This window comes from Xenopus laevis, chromosome 7S, assembly GCF_017654675.1.
Source record: "Xenopus laevis strain J_2021 chromosome 7S, Xenopus_laevis_v10.1, whole genome shotgun sequence".
Classification (NCBI taxonomy): Eukaryota; Metazoa; Chordata; class Amphibia; order Anura; family Pipidae; genus Xenopus; species Xenopus laevis.
The window spans coordinates 5,864,117-5,884,439 of NC_054384.1; the positions used below are offsets into that span (position 1 = coordinate 5,864,117).

At 42.8% G+C, this 20,323-nt stretch overlaps 1 protein-coding gene across 1 annotated transcript in view; it reads left to right on the top strand.

Annotated features, from left to right (window-relative positions):
• sgms1.S (sphingomyelin synthase 1 S homeolog) overlaps positions 1-17,988 on the top strand; it is a 38,028-nt gene extending 20,040 nt beyond the window's left edge. The window contains 6 exon segments of the mRNA NM_001091141.1: positions 4,017-4,830; positions 6,479-6,596; positions 12,011-12,164; positions 12,392-12,558; positions 15,176-16,636; positions 17,256-17,988. Coding sequence (NP_001084610.1) covers positions 4,214-4,830; positions 6,479-6,596; positions 12,011-12,164; positions 12,392-12,558; positions 15,176-15,358 — 1,239 coding nt within the window. The 5' untranslated portion in view covers positions 4,017-4,213 and the 3' untranslated portion in view covers positions 15,359-16,636; positions 17,256-17,988.
• The last annotated feature ends 2,335 nt before the right edge of the window (positions 17,989-20,323 follow it).

The window sequence follows — 20,323 nt, forward strand, 5'->3', positions numbered from 1 at the left end:
AACATGCGAAATGGCTCAGCTCATAATTTTCAGACTTCGATGATATGTGGGATAGTGACACTGGATAAGTATTTGTATAGGGGAAATGAGTGGCAACTGAATCATTTGGGAATTAGTATTAGCCAGAACAACTGCTGAACAGAGAGATATTGTATTCTCCTGTACTAAGCACAATTCAGCAGGAACAGCCCCTAGTTTGCTCATAGTCTGTACAGAGAGATCCCATAAAACTATGGCAGCATAGGTATTCCCAGTACTAAGCACAATTCAGCAGGAACAGTCCCTAAGTTTGCTCATAGTCTGTACAGAGAGATCCCATAAAACTATGACAGCATAGGTATTCCCTGTACTAAGCACAATTCAGCAGGAACAGTCCCCTAAGTTTGCTCATAGTCTGTACAGAGAGATCCCATAAATCTATGGCAGCATAGGTATTCCCTGTACTAAGCACAATTCAGCAGGAACAGTCCCTAAGTTTGCTCATAGTCTGTACAGAGAGATCCCATAAAACTATGGCAGCATAGGTATTCCTCTGTACTAAGCACAATTCAGCAGGAACAGCCCCTAAGTTTGCTCATAGTCTGCACAGAGAGATCCCATAAAACTGACAGCATAGGTATTCCCTGTACTAAGCACAATTCAGTAGGAACAGTCCCCTAAGTTTGCTTAAAGTCTGTACAGAGAGATCCCATAAAACTATGGCAGCATAGGTATTCCCTGTACTAAGCACAATTCAGCAGGAACAGCCTCCTAGCTTTTTTTCATAGTCAGCTTCTCAATAACTGTATATTATTATGGAAGCAGTGGCCGAATGGGCGGTCATAGAGTCATATTTCTCTCCTGCCAATAAATAAATAGCGCATGTGATATATGTGTGAAAATGATGCTTCTAAATCACATGAAAGGAGCAGCCCTGACATTCCCAAGGGATCCGTATGCACTGGGGGCAACAGATCTGTGTTTGTGAATCATCTGAAGGGCTTCAGAGACCCATTAACTTTCTGTCTCTTGTTAATGGGTTTCTTCACATTTGTAAAGTGATTTATTGGTGCAAATAACTATTCCCCTGTTGCCTCGGAACATTCAATAGACAAATCAATTATTTAACTCGAGAAGGGTGGAAACAACAGCGAGTGAATTATTCATTGGCTTCTTAATCACAGAAAGCGGCTCCTTTGCTTTTGTCTCTTTCTGTTAATTACGTCCAAACTTCTGCAGGAATTGTCTGCAAATGGGGCAGCACCCCCGGGCCCCTTGATTTTGCTGGACTCCACATTGTAGCAAGTGTATAGGGAGGAATGAGGTGTACCCCTTTGCACCCCATTCCTTCAGGGGCTGTTACAGTGGAATACTTGGGGGAAGGGACTCTCTCTATAGAGCAGTAAGGAGGGAGGTGTCTTTAGCTGGCTATTAGTGATGGACGAATTTCTCCCTTTGCCGCAAAAGTCACTTGCATCAATTTCAACGCAGGCGTTAGTCAATGGGCGTCTGAAAAGTGTTGACGTGCGGCGATTTTGACACGAGCGACTTTTCAGACACGCGTCCAAAATCTTTAATCGCCCATCACTACCGGCTATGAATTAAGTGCCCCAAGGGGCATGAAACACATTAGGCCCTTTTCTTTATATCTTTATAAATGATTTTCTATTTTTAACTACTTTTCTTTTGATTTTTGGGAAAACTCACACTACATTTGCAGTTAATGGCGGCTATACACAGGCCAGATTTAAGATGGTGCCTTCCACTTGAGGTGGCAGCTAATCCACATGTGTATGGGCCCTCCCCAACATCCTCCCAAATGATATCTGGCTAAGAATCAAATAGATCGCTATTGGGTAGGTTTAAATATTCCATCAGTGTGAGGAGCGAATCAGGGTAAAGTCACGGTGACCTGTGGTTTGACCACTGGTTGGGTGAATTTGGGTTGAAAGGGTCGGGTCAGACTGGAAAATAATTATTTTTTACTGCTTTGAAAGATTCCCTGTTTTGGAACGAGAGGCATGCACAGAAGTAGTGAAATATTTTTTTCAAAATGAATCCGTTAGTAGTGCTGCTCCAGCAGAATTCTGCACTGAAATCCATTTCTCAAAAGAGCAAACAGATTTTTTTGTATTCAATTTTGAAATCTGACATGGGGCTAGACATTTTGTCAATTTCCCAGCTGCCCCAAGTCATGTGACTTGTGCTCTGATAAACTTCAATCACTCTTTACTGCTGTACTGCAAGTTGGAGTGATATCACCCCCCTCCCTTTCCCCCCCCCAGCAGCCAAACAAAAGAACAATGGGAAGGTAACCAGATAGCAGCTCCCTAACACAAGATAACAGCTGCCTGGTAGATCTAAGAACAACACTCAATAGTAAAAACCCATGTCCCACTGAGACACATTCAGTTACATTGAGAAGGAAAAACAGCAGCCTGCCAGAAAGCATTTCTCTCCTAAAGTGAAGGCACAAGTCACATGACCAGGGGCAGCTGGGAAATTGACAAAATGTCTAGCCCCATGTCAGATTTCAAAATTGAATATAAAAAAATCTGTTTGCTCTTTTGAGAAATGGGTTTCAATGCAGAATTCTGCTGGAGCAGCACTATTAACTGATTCATTTTGAAAAAATGTTTTTTCCCATGACAGTATCCCTTTAAGGTGCAATACAGGGACTGATAAAAGCTTTTGAATTATGCATGGGGTCTTCCCAATGGTTTGCCAGATTGTCAGAAAATTGTTAGGAAGGAAAATTTTGGAAGGAAGGAGTGACAAGTGTCCCTCGGCCTCATAATTGTTCTAGGGGCCAAACAATTGCCCCCATCATCTCCCAAGTTTAATTTGAAATATCTGAACATCAGGAAGCAGTTTGTTTAGAAACGGTCTCTTTCAAAAAGGCAAATTGACGTCCTTTTGAGATTTATCGTCCTGACGGCTGTTCATGGCAGTCCTTTATCAGACAGCAGATAATGTAGAACAGGGGTTTCCAAAAGGTAAATCGGGATCTACCAGTAGACTTTTAGGGCAGAGACACACAAATCTCCTCTTCTTTGGGCGACTGATCTCCCAAACTGCCTTCCCGCCGGCTAGAATGAAAACCGTTGGCTTAATGGCACTCGGAGCGATTCGTTTTCTGAAGTCGCCAGAAGTTTCCTCGCCCGAAGAAGAGGAATTTTTCTCCCCGATTCGCAGAGTGTTTCTCTGCCCTTAGTTGGTGACCAGTAGATCTCAAGACACTGTCAACAAACAGCTTGTCTTAATTACCCTTCTGTTTTATGGTTGTGAAGATTCTCATTCATCCAGGTCATGGTATATCTATAGAAATAAGTCAAATCAACTGGACTTGCTGTGTTTTTTTATTCCTTGAAGACTTTTTCACCAGTCATCCAACTGGCTTTCTCAATTCAGAATAAGGAAGATTTGCAAGTTATTCTGTTGGATGACTGGTGAAACGTCTTCAAGGAATAAAAAACACAGCAAATCCAGTTGATTTGACTTATTTCTATAGATACCCTTCTGTTTTATACTTTTCATTCAGATAATTATTCTGTTAAGATTACATAGGAAATTGTTTTTAAATAGAGCAATATCAATTCTCTTATAAAAATAATATAATATTTAAGTAATATTTTCCATGGAACAGAATGTTAACAGTGATATTATGGATGCAGATGATAATGGGACAACATCATTAAAAGCAGACCCCCCATTAATAAAGTATGGGTACACCTGAATGTTTAGTGAAGCAGATCAAAAAATTTCCTCTTTGATGATATTTCACAGTTTGTGTCCTCTAGAATATTTGTTATTTATCTGTCAAACTTTGGTCTTCCTCAGCAATTGACCAACGTGGCCCAAATGTATGCAACTTTAACGCTAACATCGGTCCAACATTTGAGTTGCTTTGGACCTAACAGAGTGCAGAACTGCTGCTGCTCTTTTATGTTATGATTAGGAATAGAATTTCCACTAGGGTTGGGTACTTTCCCTTACCTTGTTCCTTCTGTAATTGTGTATTTTTTCTTTCTCTCTAGACTCAGCAGTGTATTCTGTGCACCACCCAATGGAGACGCACATGGACATGGAATCTTAAGCTTCCCGTCGGTCATCATTGACTAAATTTTGTGCTACCCAAAGGGCACCATGGAAAAGCTAAGGATAGGTCTCTTGCTGGGTTGCAGTCTACGATAGCGTTGAGGATAAGTAAATGGGACGTTACCCTGACTTGAATATGAATCAGGTAATCTTCTGGTCACCAAAAGAGGTGGCCAACTGGCTCTCGGAGAGGGGACTACAGGAATACTCTGATACCTTAAAATCTCTATCTGGCCAGGGCTTGCTCATGCTTAAAGTAGATGACTTCAAGAAGCCTCCCTTGTCACTTGTGTCTTCGGACAATGGCCGGCATTTGCTGGAGATGATAGAAACTTTAAAAATAGAGCACCATATAGAGGAGCACAAGAACGGCCATGCCAACGGTCACCTCGGCAACCACAAAGCTCACCCAGTCGGCGATTATGGCTTTGCCAAAAAGAATGGAATTCCCAATGGGTTTTGCAAAGAAATGATCCAAATTCCCTTGCCTGAACCAGAGCGTAGCCAGCCTTTTCCTGATGAATGGGGCAAAACCTTCATCGCCTTCCTCTATGCACTTTGCTGTTTCATTTTTACCACGGTGATGATCTCAGTCGTCCACGAACGAGTGCCTTCCAAAACAGAGGAAGCTCCGCTGCCAGATGTATTTTTCGATTATTTTGACAGGGTGCAGTGGGCTTTTTCCATATGTGAAATTAATGGGATGATTCTTGTGGGCTTCTGGTTGTGCCAGTGGATATTGCTAAAACACAAGTGAGTACATCTTATTTAGCACCATGGGAAACTTTTGCCCGAGTCCTGTGACCCGTGGCAATTGATTGGCTCTGGTGTTCTTTGCAGGTAGAAGACCGTTGGGTCTAATTAATGTTTAAATATTTTTTTTTAGTAGACTTAAAGTGCAGAGATTCAAATTGTTGAAAAAAACCCTTATCAGGTTCCACACATACATGTCCAGATGCTTCTGCATATATTAACAGGAAAGTAATATTCCTGGTTAAAGTCTTACAGTATATGACTGTATTGCTTATAAACCAAGGTGCCATATAGCTTGATCTGAGCAGAATCAGACTCCATAGAGACAGGCATTTATTACCCTTTATTTCTAGAACTGACACATTGTATTGTTAATCATTTACATCCGTTCCTAAAACCGCAAAGTATCACGCACACTAGTTTTAGCAGCAGCCGTATGAACTGAACAGCCTCTCTGGAGGTCAACATGTTCCGTGTATCAAGGAAGCTAAATCAGTAGTGGTCAGTAGCCCTATGCTGCTTAGAGCCCGTCACTTACCTTCTGGGCTCCTCCTTCCATCATCACCGGCACTTCATGTGCTTGAGCACAATTATTTTAGGTGCTGCCACTTTAATGGAAACCCAACTGCCAGCTAACCGGGAACAACAGGGGGGCAATTTTGGGCATTTACTTATGACATAAAAACATGGAGGCCAGAACTCCATAGGCCTAAATAGCAAATGAATGCCAGTGTAACGGTCCTTAGAGCTCTTTGAAAATGTCCATGGTACTGAGTCTTTAAATAATGATTTTTACACTAAAAGCAGAATGTTAAGCTGTTCTGACTGTGTACAGTTTGTATATAATCGAGATGCTCCGAATCCAGGATTCGGTTCAGGATTCGGCCTTTTTAAGTCGGATTCAGCCGAATCCTTCTGCCCAGTCGAACCGAATCTTAGAGGAGGAGAGGGAAATCACATGACTTTTTGTCACAAAACAAAGTAGTAAAAAATGTTTTCCCCTTCCCAACCCTTAATTTGTATATGCAAAATCGGATTAGGTTCGGTATTCGGCTGAATCTTTTGCAAAGGATTAGGGAGTTCGGGCGGATGCAAAATAGTGGATTCGGTGCATCCCTAGTATATATGCATCCATTTCCCTGCAGCTAGAGTCCTGTGTGGGTCAATTTTCTGATAACCGTACCCAACCCATACCCGTGACCTGCAACCCAGACCCACAAACCACAATTTTCCCCTGCTGATCCACTACCTGACCCGCAATAGGCCAACTAACCTTCTGACCCGGGGACACACTAAACCGGAAGTGATGTCACATTGGACCAGAAGTGACGTCACTCCAGCTCTGAATCTTCAAAATAAAAAGTAAAAAACTGGCAGAACCACAAGGGAAGGTGGGAGTGATCAAGGCTGACCCCTGGTTCCTGCCAACACGGCCAGGGAATCGGGGACTTTTTGCCCGAAACCCAACCAATTTGCGGGTATTCCACAAATTGTTCCCGATGCAGCAAATGTCTGATGCAACTTGATGCCCCTTCTAACCATCCCCACTCTCCGCCGTGTTCGCTTTTTGTAGAAATGTATCTACAGAAATATTTAATAAGTCGCACAAGAAATGTTTTCTGACTTCACCCTTTTTTTATTGTTGCAGATCTATCATTAGTCGAAGATTTTTTTGTATAGTGGGAACTCTGTATCTTTATCGCTGTATAACGATGTACATAACGACGCTACCTGTTCCTGGCATGCATTTCAGATGCTCTCCTAAGGTGAGTGGCCTTTCCAGGGGTTATTTTGCAATGGCGCCACGTCTGATGGTGCAGTAAAGAACTAGTCAGGGGGGGCCCAGTCTTTTGTTTAATGAATGTAGGTAAATACGGGCTCATTCTTTGCCATATCTGTTAAATGGACACTATGCCATACTATTTATATTTTACCTAGTGTTCCCCTATTGCCCTCCTATTTTCAACTTTCAGTATGTTTAGAATGGCCAATTCTAAGCAGCTTTTCAATTGGCCTTCATTTTTTCTTTTTGTATAGTTTTTGTGTTATTTTTGTGCCTTCTTCTTCTGACTCTTTCCAGCTTTGAAATGGGGGTCACTGACCTCATCTAAAAACAAAACAAATGCTCTGTAAGGCTACAAATGTATTGTTATATACATGTCAAGGCATGGTTGTTAGGATCATTTGGACCCTAGCAACCAGATGGCTGAACTTGCAAACTGGAGAACTGCTAAGATAACTCAAAACCCACAAATAATAAAAAATAAAGACCAATTGCAAATTGTCACTCTCTAGATCAGTGATCCCCAACCAGTAGCTCAAAAGCGACATGTTGCTCCCTCGGATGTTGCTCTCAGTGTCCTCAAAGCAGGGGCTTATTTTTGAATTCCTGGCTTGGAGGCAAGTGTTGGTTGTATAAAAAACAGATGTACAGAGAAAAGAGTCTCAATGTAGGTTGACAATCAACATAGGGGCTACCAAAAGGCCAATCACAGTGCTTATTTGGCACCCCAAGAACATTTTACATGCACGTGTTGCTCCTAGGGATGCACCGAATCCAGTATTCGGCCTTTTTCAGCAGGATTCGACGGAACCCTTCTACCCAGCCGATCGAATCCTAATTTGCATATGCAAATTAGGGTTCGGATTCGGTTCGGCTGAATATTTCGAATCCAAAATAGTGGATTGCTCCCCAACTCCTTTTACTTCTGAATGTTGCTCACGGGTTCAAAAGGTTGGAGATCCCTGCTCTAGATAATACTAAAAGCTTATTAAACAATTTTAACGAGATGATAGAAGGGGTCATGGCTTGATGAATAAGTGGCATAGAATATCATTAGGGGAATGTGGCCTTTAAGCACAGGGCTAAGAAAGGCAAAACATTGGTGTTGGACTTGGGAGTCACTGGGATGGTGCAGTTTAGGGTTAGTGTGTCTGTAACCCGGTTCCACGTCGTCTCTTGCCACGTGTTTCCTATTCACATGGAATAAAGTGAAACATGAGACATTATTGGTGCTACAGATCTAAATGCTTCTAATTGGTGAGCAGCCGGCATTTCCCTACTGAGTTAGTGAGTGCTTTCTGGGAAACGCCATGAGACATCCAGCGTCTGACAGTTACAGGCTTCCCTCGAGGTGGAACGCTCAGCTCTCTGCCTTATTACAGTCCATGGGATTTTGCTTGTTTCTTACAGAACATACATTGCTACTTACCTTACCTTTCCTTTAATATTCACATAAATATCATTGCTTGTTCTGGTTGAGCAGCAAACCCATCTGTAAGTGCCAAAGGCTTTACCAGGCCACATCAACCCTAATACACCATTACTACCACCCCATATCCACAATATCTAGTGCCTGTGGCGTTGATATTTCCCTCCTTGTATAAATGCACCCACCAAAGCCCAGCAATCCCACCTACAGGGGTTTATCCCTTCTGGGGAGTTACACCTATAGGTTTCTGTTTGTTCCCCACACATTGGGACATGAAAGCTCAGAATTTCTCTGATTGTTTATGGCTTGGTTTTAAGATTTAATCAAGAACTATTGGCTTATTAACAGTGGGATTAGCATAGAGAACGCCTGCTCAGCACCCAGGGGAGATCATTAGGAGAGCACATGGCACTTGGATTTAGAGGCTAAACGGTTCAGTAACTGTCGCCTGCTATGCTAATCCTCACATAGAAACATAGTAAGTTAGGTTGAAAAAAGACACACGTCCATCAAGTTCAACCTCTATTTTAACACCTGCCTAACTGCCAGTTGATCCAGAGGAAGGCAAAAAAACGCATTTGAGTAGGAATGCCTCTCAGTGCATTGGCTCGAGCTCTGGGAACTGTCACTGCTCTGCCTCTGGTTCTCACAGTGACTTATATACTGGGTATTAGGACAGCATTAGACGGGCAGCGCTTTTGGGCATGAACATAAATACAATTAGTCTGTTATTGTCATGTATTTGTAATGTATTTATAAGTATATGTTCCTTGGCCCTCTACAAACGGAGGGGTTTCCACATCACACATAAAGATTACATATATAAATACTGAGGACCCTGCTTCTAAAAACGCGGGAAGGGGTCACTGCCCAGGAGCAATGGACAGATGATGCCCACAACCAATCTGCTTCTACTGGGCATGTTCCCGGCTGCATACTAGAGATGGAGACCACAACTCTGCTTTTTATTAAGTACAGACAATACTGGGGCTCATTGGGGTGCAGGTAGGACAGGAGGCCTCTGCATGTGATATAAATGATTTGTGTTGCAGAAGTTTTGCCTTACTCTGGGGGATAAGGACCCTCCCTGAACAGCATGGGGATCCATAGGATAAGAATACCTGCTTTAAGGCAAGAGTAAGTGCCTGGCCAAGGCCGCACACCAGATTCATAGCCTGGATTTTAACTGCAGGTCCAGAGAACTTTTCATTTTAACTCTGAGCCGTTCTGCAAATTAGAGGGACTTTATACACTGGTTATAAGTCAAGTTTATTTTAATGTACACGTTGGCTGGGACATAATGGCATGGGTTATACTGCGCATGGAGCTCTGCTTCTCTACTTATTTTTATTTAATGATTTCCATGGATGTAGCCATGATTTCTCCCAAACAGCAGACCCGAGTATGCTCCACAGTGCCCTCCAGGGGCCAATTATGAGAAAGGCTTTGACTAAAACTAGTCTCAAACACAGGGAACTCCTTGTATAATAATAATTATATATATAATCTCCTTGGAATGTATTGAGAACCTTCTGGGCTTTTTGCTCTGATGATGAAAAAAAAATCAATTTATAGACTTCAGTGGAGGATGGAAGAATGCTTGCTTCCACTGCTGAGCAATAATTTTAGACTGTTCCTTTACATCTGAGGGGCAGATACCTTGCACACCAGCCCAATATTCCTTCCCACCCCCCAACTGATGGCTACTCACTGGGGTGGGGACATGTCATGCTGTATTGAGACTGATGGGGCCATACATTATACATGCAATATATAAGGAGCTGCACTAGTCTGGAGGTCACCTGTTTGCCCATATGAAGCATTGGGAGGAAGGGAAACTAAAGGATAGACTTTCTTTGGCCCGTTTGTTAAATGTAAGATATTTGTTTCATGTTCCAAAAAAAGGGGGGTTATCTCTATAATTCCTCTTTACATGGGTAACATACAGCACATGATGCCATTTACAATTGTGACACAACACATGACACATTGTATAAAGCTGGTTGTGTGTCTGACACTCAATTGGTGGGTACAAAAGCTAAGCTTTAGATCAGGGCACACAGGCACATTCGGGGAGATTTGTCGCCGCTTCAGGGTGACTAATCTCTCCCCGAACTGCCTTCCCGCCAGCTAAAATGTAAATCGCCGGCGGGATGGCACTTGGAGCGATTCATTTTCTGAAGTCGCCCGAAGTTTCCTCATCAGGCAACTTCAGGTGACTTGGGAAAACGAATCGCTCCGAGTGCCATCCCGCCGGCGATTTACATTCTAGCGGCGTGAAGCAGTTTGGGGATATTAGTCGCCCCGAAGAAGAGGAGATTTGTTGCCGGGCGACTAACCTCCCTGGATCTGCCTGTGTGCCTGACCCTTAGAGCCTGATGGTTGGGGATCCGGCTACTGTTTGGGAGTAAAACATACTGTCCATTCATCTCAGCTGTGGCACAGTGGTTGGCATTGCTTTCTACCAGCACTGGGGTCCTGGCGCTAATGAGGGTAATCTATTAAATGGCGCACAAATACATTATTTCTTAGCCAGCTACCTTTCCAGGCTTTTCTTTTTCACCCTCGGAATGCCAGGCCTGTAGTGGAGAAAAAACCCTGATAAACAGAATCTAATTTCTCGTTAAGCAGCAGGTCACTGAGCTGACAGTTTAGCCCATTGGGAAGCCGAGTGGTTAATCACTGGTTAGGGTCGCTGGGCCCAGTATACGGAGGCACGGCAGTGATTGATGAGCTCTGTGCCGTCAGCGTTGGGAAATCCACATGCCACTGCCCGGGGCTTTCCGGTAAGAAGAAATGATGCCTGGCAGGGGCCTACTCCCTGATCTATGTATGGCAACACCCATCACTTTCCAGCCTGACTGCTATGTTTATTATTCTGTCAATGTAAACAGGAGGATCTCCTTGCTGTATGACGGGCAGCCTACTTATCCGTTCCTAAATACCCCAGGGCTCAGCTTTCACCATTCTATTTGCTTTGGCACCGGCAACCATATTGGGCCCAGGCTGCAATTTTCTCTAGTGTTCATGGCGACTGTCAGGATCAGGGCACGTTTGCTGGGATTCTATGTGAGCCTTGTTCTGAAATTCAATCCGCTCTCTTAAGGTGGCCATAGACGTAACAATTACGATCTTTCTTGGAAAAGACCTTTCCAAGAAAGAAAGATCGTTAGTTTTAATCCGATAGAAAACGATAGAATTCTACCTTTATCTGACGATTCAGCGCTAACAATGGCCGATGTCTGAATCCCTTCAGAGGCGCCCAATCAAAATTTTCTGTCCAGCCCGATCAACGAGCCAACTGATATCCAAGTCTTTCCCACCATAAACGAACCGAATATCGTACGAATATTATCTGTGCGTCAGTGGCCACCTTTAGCCGTAAGATCGGCCCATCAGACTGACGCTATCATTGGCTAAGGAATGGGTTAATTCGACTATTAATGTCGACGGAAAAATGTGAAAAGGGAGAGAGAGAGAGATTTCCATTTACAGGTACGGCATCTGTTATCCGGAAACCCGTTATCCAGAAAGCTCAGAATTACAGACTCCATTTTAATCAAATAATCCAAATTTTTAAAAATGATTTCCTTTTTCTGTGTAATAATAAAACAGTCGCTTGTACTAAGATATACTGTAATTAATCCTTATTGGAAGCAAAACCAGCCTATTGGGTTTATTTAATGTTTATATGATTTTCTAGTAGACTTAAGGTATGAAGATCCAAATTATGGAAAGATCCATTATCTGGAAGCATTCCGGATAACAGGTCCCATACCTGCACAAGCAAATAGTGAATCGGGGCATTGGCTTCTCTGCCCCCTCCTGTGGCAGCCAGACAAGCCAGCAGAAGCGATGCCGTTGCTACTTGGTGGTGCAAGCGCCATGGCAACTCCCTTCAATGTATATTCTATAAATACAAGTATTTTCCTGCAGACTAATCTCTCGTTCTTCTCTTTACCTGGCAGCTGTTTGGCAACTGGGAGGCACAGACCCGGAGGGTACTGAAGATGTTAGCGGGTGGGGGCCTGTCCATCACAGGATCGCACACGTTGTGTGGGGACTATTTATACAGTGGGCACACCGTCATGTTAACACTTACCTACATGTTCATCAAAGAGTGTAAGTCTTTTATTCTCTCTATTCTATTTGTACTGTATAAGGCCATGGCCCACAACCTGCCTTATTTGGCAACATAAAATATACAGCTTGGCCTGGAACTTGCTGCTCTGCTTCTTGTTCTATGTAGTTCAGTGAACGTTACTGCTTGCCTTGCAGCATGGCAGCTCCCACAGTCACGTATAACAGGCGCTATAGAGATAATGACATACTCTGTGTTTATCTATCAGATTCGTCGCCGCGTTTGTGGCTTTACCACTGGCTGTGCTGGTTCCTCAGCTGCGTGGGCATCTTCTGCATTCTGCTGGCTCATGATCACTACACTGTGGACGTAGTCGTGGCCTATTACATCACATCCAGGAGCTTCTGGTGGTATCACACCATGGCCAACCAACAAGTAAGTTCTGACTCCAGCTTCAGCCTGGCAGCTTAACGGCACATTTCACTGTCTGTTTCCTCGATTAAAGGAGAACTAAACCCTAAAAATTAACATGGCTAAAATTGCCATGTTTTTTTATACTGAACATATTGCACGAGGCTAAAGTTTGAGCTTGTCAATAGCAGCAATGATCCAGGACTTCAAACTTGTCACAGGGGGTCACCATCTTGGAAAGTGTCTGTGACACTCACATGCTCAGTGGGCTCTGATTGGCTGTTGAGAAGCTAAGCTTAGGGCTTGTCACTAATTATCCAGCAGAAAATGAGCTTCCCTGGCTGTAATATAAGCTGATGCTACAGGTTTGCTGATTATTCAATTCTGATGCTAATTGCACTGGTTTCTGTGCTGCCATGTAGTAATTATGTGTATTAATTACTAATCAGCCTTATATTGTGACATTTCTATTCTATGTGTACTGTATATTGTGAGTGGGTCCCTAAGCTCAGTAAGTGACAGCAGCACAGAGCATGTGCAGTGAATCAGCAGAAAAGAAGATGGGGAGCTACTGGGGCATCTTTGGAGACACAGATCTTTACTGCTAAAGGGCTGTGGTTGCCTTGGGCTGGTACAGAAGCACAAAACATCATGTACAACATTTCTACCTACTTCTTTAGTTAAGCTTTACTTCTTTAAAGGGTATTGACTACCATAATGCATATTTAATACGCTGTGTAGCTGTGCCTTGTTAAAGCGACGGTAGCAGCCTGCAGGGAAAGCGTTTTAAGGTCGTTGGCATTGATCCGCCTTATTGATTGTTACAATACTTTTTAATTGGGGACGTCTCTTCTGGGGGAGCTGTGTCCTGTATCACATGAATACCTGGATTAAATATTGGAATACATTGATAAAGTAGAATAAAGGTGCTGTTCCTAGGTATAAAGCCACACTTTGAATTGGGAAGGGGAAATAATTTCTTTCTGCACAGCCTACATCAGTCTCAGCCAAGCACTAATTCTTATCTCACTAAAGCCTTCCTTAAATAAAAAATATACCCCCTTTTTCATATATATGGTTTTACAGATTAAAAGGAATCCACAATGGTATGCCTCTGTGCTTGCAGGGGTTATTTCCCAGCATCCCTTAGGCTCACAGTGTAATTCCATTGTAAAGTAAAGGATTCTAAGACTAAGCGTCGGGGCACACAGGCAGATTCAGGGAGATTAGTCACCCGGCGGCAAATCTCCTCTTCTTCGGGGCGACTGATCTCCCCAAACTGCCTTCCCACCGGCTAAAATGTAAATCGCTGTTGGGATGGCACTTAATGCGATTCGTTTTCCGAAGTAGCCTAAGGAAACGTCAGGCGTCTTCGGAAAACGAATCGTGATGAGTGCCATCCCGCTAGTAGGGTTGCCACTTGCCAGGTATTTTCCTGGCCTACCCCATGCCGGGGCTGTTATTACAAATTTACCGCCAATGTTGTTGCCGGTTATTTGTAATACCCTTGAATAAAAGCCCTTGGCCTGCCCCCAATTTGGTCCGAAGCAGTCCTGCCCTGCTTTATGGCATCTGTATAACAGAGCGTTCTGTCCCAGTGGCTGCACAGATCCTATCTGATCCCCATTGTAAGCAGCAGTCCTGTCCTGCTTTATGGCAGCTGAGATTCTAGCTATCTGTATAACAGAGCATTCTGTCCCAGTGGCTGCACAGATCCTATCTGATCCCCATTGTAAGCAGCAGTCCTGTCCTGCTTTATGGCAGCTGAGATTCTAGCTATCTGTATAACAGAACATTCTGTCCCAGTGGCTGCACAGATCCTATCTGATCCCCATTGGAAGCAGCAGTCCTGTCCTGCTTTATGGCTGAGATTCTAGCTATCTGTATAACAGAGCATTCTGTCCCAGTGGCTGCACAGATCCTATCTGATCCCCATTGTAAGCAGCAGTCCTGTCCTGCTTTATGGCAGCTGAGATTCTAGCTATCTGTATAACAGAACATTCTGTCCCAGTGGCTGCACAGATCCTATCTGATCCCCATTGTAAGCAGCAGTCCTGTCCTGCTTTATGGCAGCTGAGATTCTAGCTATCTGTATAACAGAACATTCTGTCCCAGTGGCTGCACAGATCCTATCTGATCCCCATTGTAAGCAACAGTCCTGTCCTGCTTTATGGCAGCTGAGATTCTAGCTATCTGTATAACAGAACATTCTGTCCCAGTGGCTGCACAGATCCTATCTGATCCCCATTGTAAGCAGCAGTACTGTCCTGCTTTATGGCAGCTGAGATTCTAGCTATCTGTATAACAGAACATTCTGTCCCAGTGGCTGCACAGATCCTATCTGATCCCCATTGTAAGCAGCAGTCCTGTCCTGCTTTATGGCAGCTGAGATTCTAGTTATCTGTATAACAGAACATTCTGTCCCAGTGGCTGCACAGATCCTATCTGATCCCCATTGTAAGCAGCAGTCCTGTCCTGCTTTATGGCAGCTGAGATTCTAGCTATCTGTATAACAGAACATTCTGTCCCAGTGGCTGCACAGATCCTATCTGATCCCCATTGTAAGCAGCAGTCCTGTCCTGCTTTATGGCAGCTGAGATTCTAGCTATCTGTATAACAGAGCATTCTTTTTTTTTTTCAGGTGCTTAAAGAGAAGAGCTCCTCAAACCTCCTTTCCCGGGTTTGGTGGTACAAGCCGTTCCAGTACTTTGAGAGAAACATTGAAGGGATAGTCCCTCACTCCCTGCAGTGGCCCATAACCTCGTATCTACAGCGGCTCTGCATGAAGCGGCACAAGTACAACCTACTGGTGAATCAGTTATAGAGGCCAAAGGAGGCCTGTGAGACAATGGCAGACTCTTAGCAGCCTCCTTACTCCTCGCCGTTACCTGATCAGCACTGTGATATTTCTCCTCTCCAAAGTGAAACCAAGAATTTAATTTATCATGCACTGTTTCCCCTTCCCTGCAGGAGCCGCAATGACTTGCCCATAGCCGAGTGGTGCAGGAAGGGGCCTTGTTATTCTAATTATTATTATATTATTAAAATAGTTATTTGCTTTTATTCCCCTGTTTTACAGCCGCGCCTGGGAATAAAACATACTTTCATATCACACCCCCCAAATACTGGGCCCTAAGCAACGTCCCTATGAAGAATTAGACGTCACTAACATGAGTGAAGCCAGAGGTGTATTTGGAGGGGGTGCAGGCAGGGGAGACCACCCTAAGACCCCAGGGACTGTGAATCATTCCATTGCACCCTATGCTCTTATCTCTATTCAGGACGGGGCTGCAACAGTAACACTTTGGGTTATATGTAGGGATGCACCTTATCCAGGATTCAGTTCAGGATTCGGCCTTTTTCAGCAGGATTCGGCCAAATCCTAATTTGCATATGCAAATTAGGGACGGGGAGGGAAATTGTGTGACTTTTTGTCATAAAACAAAGAAGTAAAAAATGTTTTCCCCTTCCCACCCCTAATTTGCGTAAGCAAATTCAGTATTCAGCCGAATCTTTCGCGAAGGATTTGGGGGTTCAGCCGAATCCAAAATGGTGGATTCGGTGCATCCCTAATTATATTTATCAAAGAGTGAAGTTAGAGATCGCCACAGTCCTCTAGAGTGAAATTCACCCATTGATAAATACTCTTGTAAAAATCCCATATAGGGTCCTGCGCGGAACCAATTTCTAAGACCCGAACCCGTAGCCCACATATTTACCCACTTTGATCCGCTACCCCGAACCGGACCCACAACTGCCTCATCCGCAATGCACCGACCACCATTAAACAGGAAGTGATGGTGCTGCAAGGAAGTGACGTCATCAAAAGTGGGCGCGGACAGAAACACGTTTTGTAAAACTTAAAAAAGAATGAAATATAGACAATATTACATATAAGAAATTTAGATGAGACCCACAACCCGACCCGCATCTGAAAATCCTCCCCCTCATTGTGCAGGGTGCCCGCTTTTGCAGGTAACCCTCGGGTACCCGACCCGCTGCAGGGCTCTAATCCCATAGAAATGAATGGAGAATGGCGGAATTTCACTCTAGAGGAATGTAGCGATCTGTAACTTCACTCTTTGATAAATATACCCCTATATATCAGCTTAAAGGGATACTGTCATGGGAAAACGTTTTTTTTTCAAAACACATCAGTTAATAGTGCTGCTCTAGCAGAATTCTGCACTGAAATCCATTTCTCAAAAGAGCAAACAGAATTTTTTATATTTAATTTTGAAATCTGACATGTGGCTATTCATATTGTCAGTTTCCCAGCTGCCCCAGTCATGTGACTTGTGCCTGCACTTTAGGATGGAATTACTTTCTGGCAGGCTGCTATTTCTCCTACTTAATGTAACTGAATCAGTTGCAGGGGGACCTGGATTTTACTATTAAGTGTTGTTCTTAGATCTACCAGGGAGCTGTTAACTTCCCATTGTTCTGTTGTTTGGCTGCTGGGGGGGGGGGAAGAAAGGGGGTGATATCACTCCTACTTGCAGTACAGCAGTAAAGAGTGACTGAAGTTTATCAGAGCACAAGTCACATGACACGTCACATGAAGGCAGCTGGGAAATTGACAATATGTCATGTTAGATTTCAAAATTAAATATATAAAAATCTGTTTGCTCTTTTGAGAAATGGATTTCAGTGCAGAATTCTACTGGAGCAGCACTATTAACTGATGTGTTTTGGAAAAAAAACATGTTTTCCCATGACAGTATCCCTTTAATGTGCCAGTACAGCTCCCAGCATGCACCGTCGCTGAAGGGTCACATGGTGTGCCGGAACTTGTACTTAGAGAACCCCATGTTGCATTTTGAATATTAAGGTCCCGCACCAGGTATTTTTGCCCCCCAAAGTCTCATCAGTGACGATGATAAACCTGGTTGAAGTTTATTTTTCAATCACATTTTGTGAACTGCCAAAATTTCCCCAAATAGTCACCTATTTATTCCTCCCGGAGCTCAGTCTCCCTTTCCCCTGTCGCGACTTTTTTGGTAAAAAGTGTTTTTTTTGTAAAATCTTTCACAAAGCCCCAGAGCTCTCTGTTGTACAGTGATTTTTCTAAGGATTTCCTACCTTTATTTTTCAGACAAAAATGATGTGTATAAACGATGACCTTTAAAAATTTCTACGTCAGAGATAAAAAAAAACAAATGGAGGATATTTGTAACTGTTTCTAGTGCCTTTCTCGTCTCGATTGTATGGTCAGTAGTCCGTCTTACAGATTTCGCTTTTAAAGTATTCTATTATACAGTTGAAGAGATATATATATGTAAAGAGAGATCTTATTGCGTCTATTTGTGAACCCCATATGAACCTGAAACCCCTATGTTTATAAACAAAGGATTTTTTTTCTGTTTTTTTTTAATTCTTACTTTTTTTTTAATTCTTACTTTTTTTTTAATTCTTACTTTTTTTTTATCAATAAACTAGAGCCTTTTTTGACCATTTTGTTACAAATTTTGATGCTGATTTGATAAAACACCCCTTAAGGTCGACGAAACACCCCAAAAGCAGAAATTGCTGTTCTGATATTTTGGAATTTATAATGTTTTTTTTCCCACCCTAGTTTATAAGATATTAGCAGTTTTTATACTAATGTAATGAATTTCCTACAGCAGCGCCCCCTGCTGTTCTGTTCAGCTGGCCGACCAGTTGAACTTGCTGAGCAGAGAAGCGTCTCCTGATGCCGAGCAACAGAAAGGAGCAGAGAAGCGTCAGGAGATGCTGGGAGTTGTAGTACAGCAGATTATTGGACTTCCCTAATTTATGTGTTACCCTGTCCCTCTCTTTAGAATAGGGCTCAGGGCTCTCTGTGAGTTGAGGGCGCTGCTATGTGAAACTCATTATACAAAAATATGTAAAGAGCAAGAAATTTTTGATTTATTTGTTTCAGGGTGTTTACTTCCCCTTTAAATGTTTTTCCATCCATAGCTATATTTTTTTCCAGATGTTTTAATACTTGCCAGAACCCAAGAAATGTAAACTTATATATTTGTATAATTAACTGAATTTATTTACCTCTGTGGGACCATGCCAGTCCATCAGGTGACCTAGTGGCTCCCTCTAGTAGCCAATTACACGGGAGCCCAGCTAGGCTCATCAGTCCACTACCAATTTGGAGACAGTTAATGGAAAAGAGCAGGAAGTAGGGCGTGCATGCAGAATTGCTTCCTCAGCGGCATTTAAAGGATAGGTAAACCTTGAAAATAATTGAATGTAAAATTTAGCAGTGGGCTATTCTAAGCACCTTTGCAATGTACATTCATTATTTGTTTTATTTTAATTCCAAGATATTAAGGGATACATGTAATGTTAATATGAATGGATTTTGTTACAACAGCGCCACCTGCTGGTCAGTTTCCCACCAGTCTGACCACCAAGTAGTCAAGGAAGTTGTCAGGAGAAAGAAAGAGGCTGATGTTCTTCTGCTTAGGAATGATTTAAAAAAAAGATTTCTAATTTAATTCCTAAACGGAAAAACATCAGAGCAGCCTCTTTCTTTCTCCTGACAACTTCCTTGACTACTTGGTGGTCAGACTGGTGGGAAACTGACCAGCAGGTGGTGCTGTTGTAACAAAATTCATTCACATTAACAGTACATGTATCCCTTAATATCTTGGCATTAAATAACATAAATAATTAATGTACATTGCAAAAGTGCTTAGAATAACCCACTGCTAAATTTTACATTCACTTATTTAAGGTTTATTTATCCTTTAAATGATATGAAGGGAAGCAGGGTGTGAGGGGTTGTGTCCTTGAACATGAGATTGGGCTGAGACCTCTAGATCTGATAATTAACCCAAGAGCTGTTTTTTATTTTAGCAACAGTGATCTTAATAAGCTCTCATTAAAGGGCAAGGAGAACTTGATGCTGTTCTTCAACTCAAGGATTTTTTCCCCTATATGTTTTCTGTATATTTTATATGATGAAAATATGCCGGGCCAGAATGCTTCAGTTCTGTCCAATCTCCTAATATCAGCAATCAGATCATTACAGTTTGGGTGTCCGGAAGGTGGTTAATGCACAGCTAATTATAGCAGGAACCTTTGCACAGACATTCTCAGTTGCACTGCCTTCCCCGGGAAGGGACCGTCTGAACAGGAAGTGCACATTAAAACATCACCCCCGTAATTTTTTTTTTAAAAAAACGTACAATATGCAGAAAAAGGAAACACCATCCACTTAAACTATAAATAAATAATTGAAACAAGGGGTGGGACTACATTTAGCTTTGGGCAGAGAGAGCCCCTATTTAAAAGTAGAAATTGCGCAAAGCTTGGCATCTGCTCATTTTACCCATTTTGACCACCAACAGGCCGGGCCAAATCAGGGTGATCCAATCATTTTAGTCCCCTGGGCTGATGATTGGAGCATAGTGATGTTGTAGGGAGACCAGCCAGATGAAGACTGCATCAATGGTTTTAATAACCTGCCTAGGGTTGCCACCTTTTCCAGGAAAAAAATACCGGCCTTCCAATATATTTCGATTTTTTCCATATTAATTAACATTGGGCACAAGTATCATTTTTACCGGTCAGGCCGGTAAAATACTGCACAGGTGGCAACCCTAAACCTGCCTGATAAATAGGGATACACCCAATCCAGGATTCTGTTTGGGAATTGGCCAGGATTCAGCCCTTTTCAGCAGAATTTAGATTCGGCCGAATCCTTCTGCCCGGCCGAACCGAATCCTAATTTGCATATACAAATTAGGGGTGGGGAGGGAAATGACGTGACTTTTTGTCAAAAAACAAGGAAGTAAAAAATGTTTTCCCC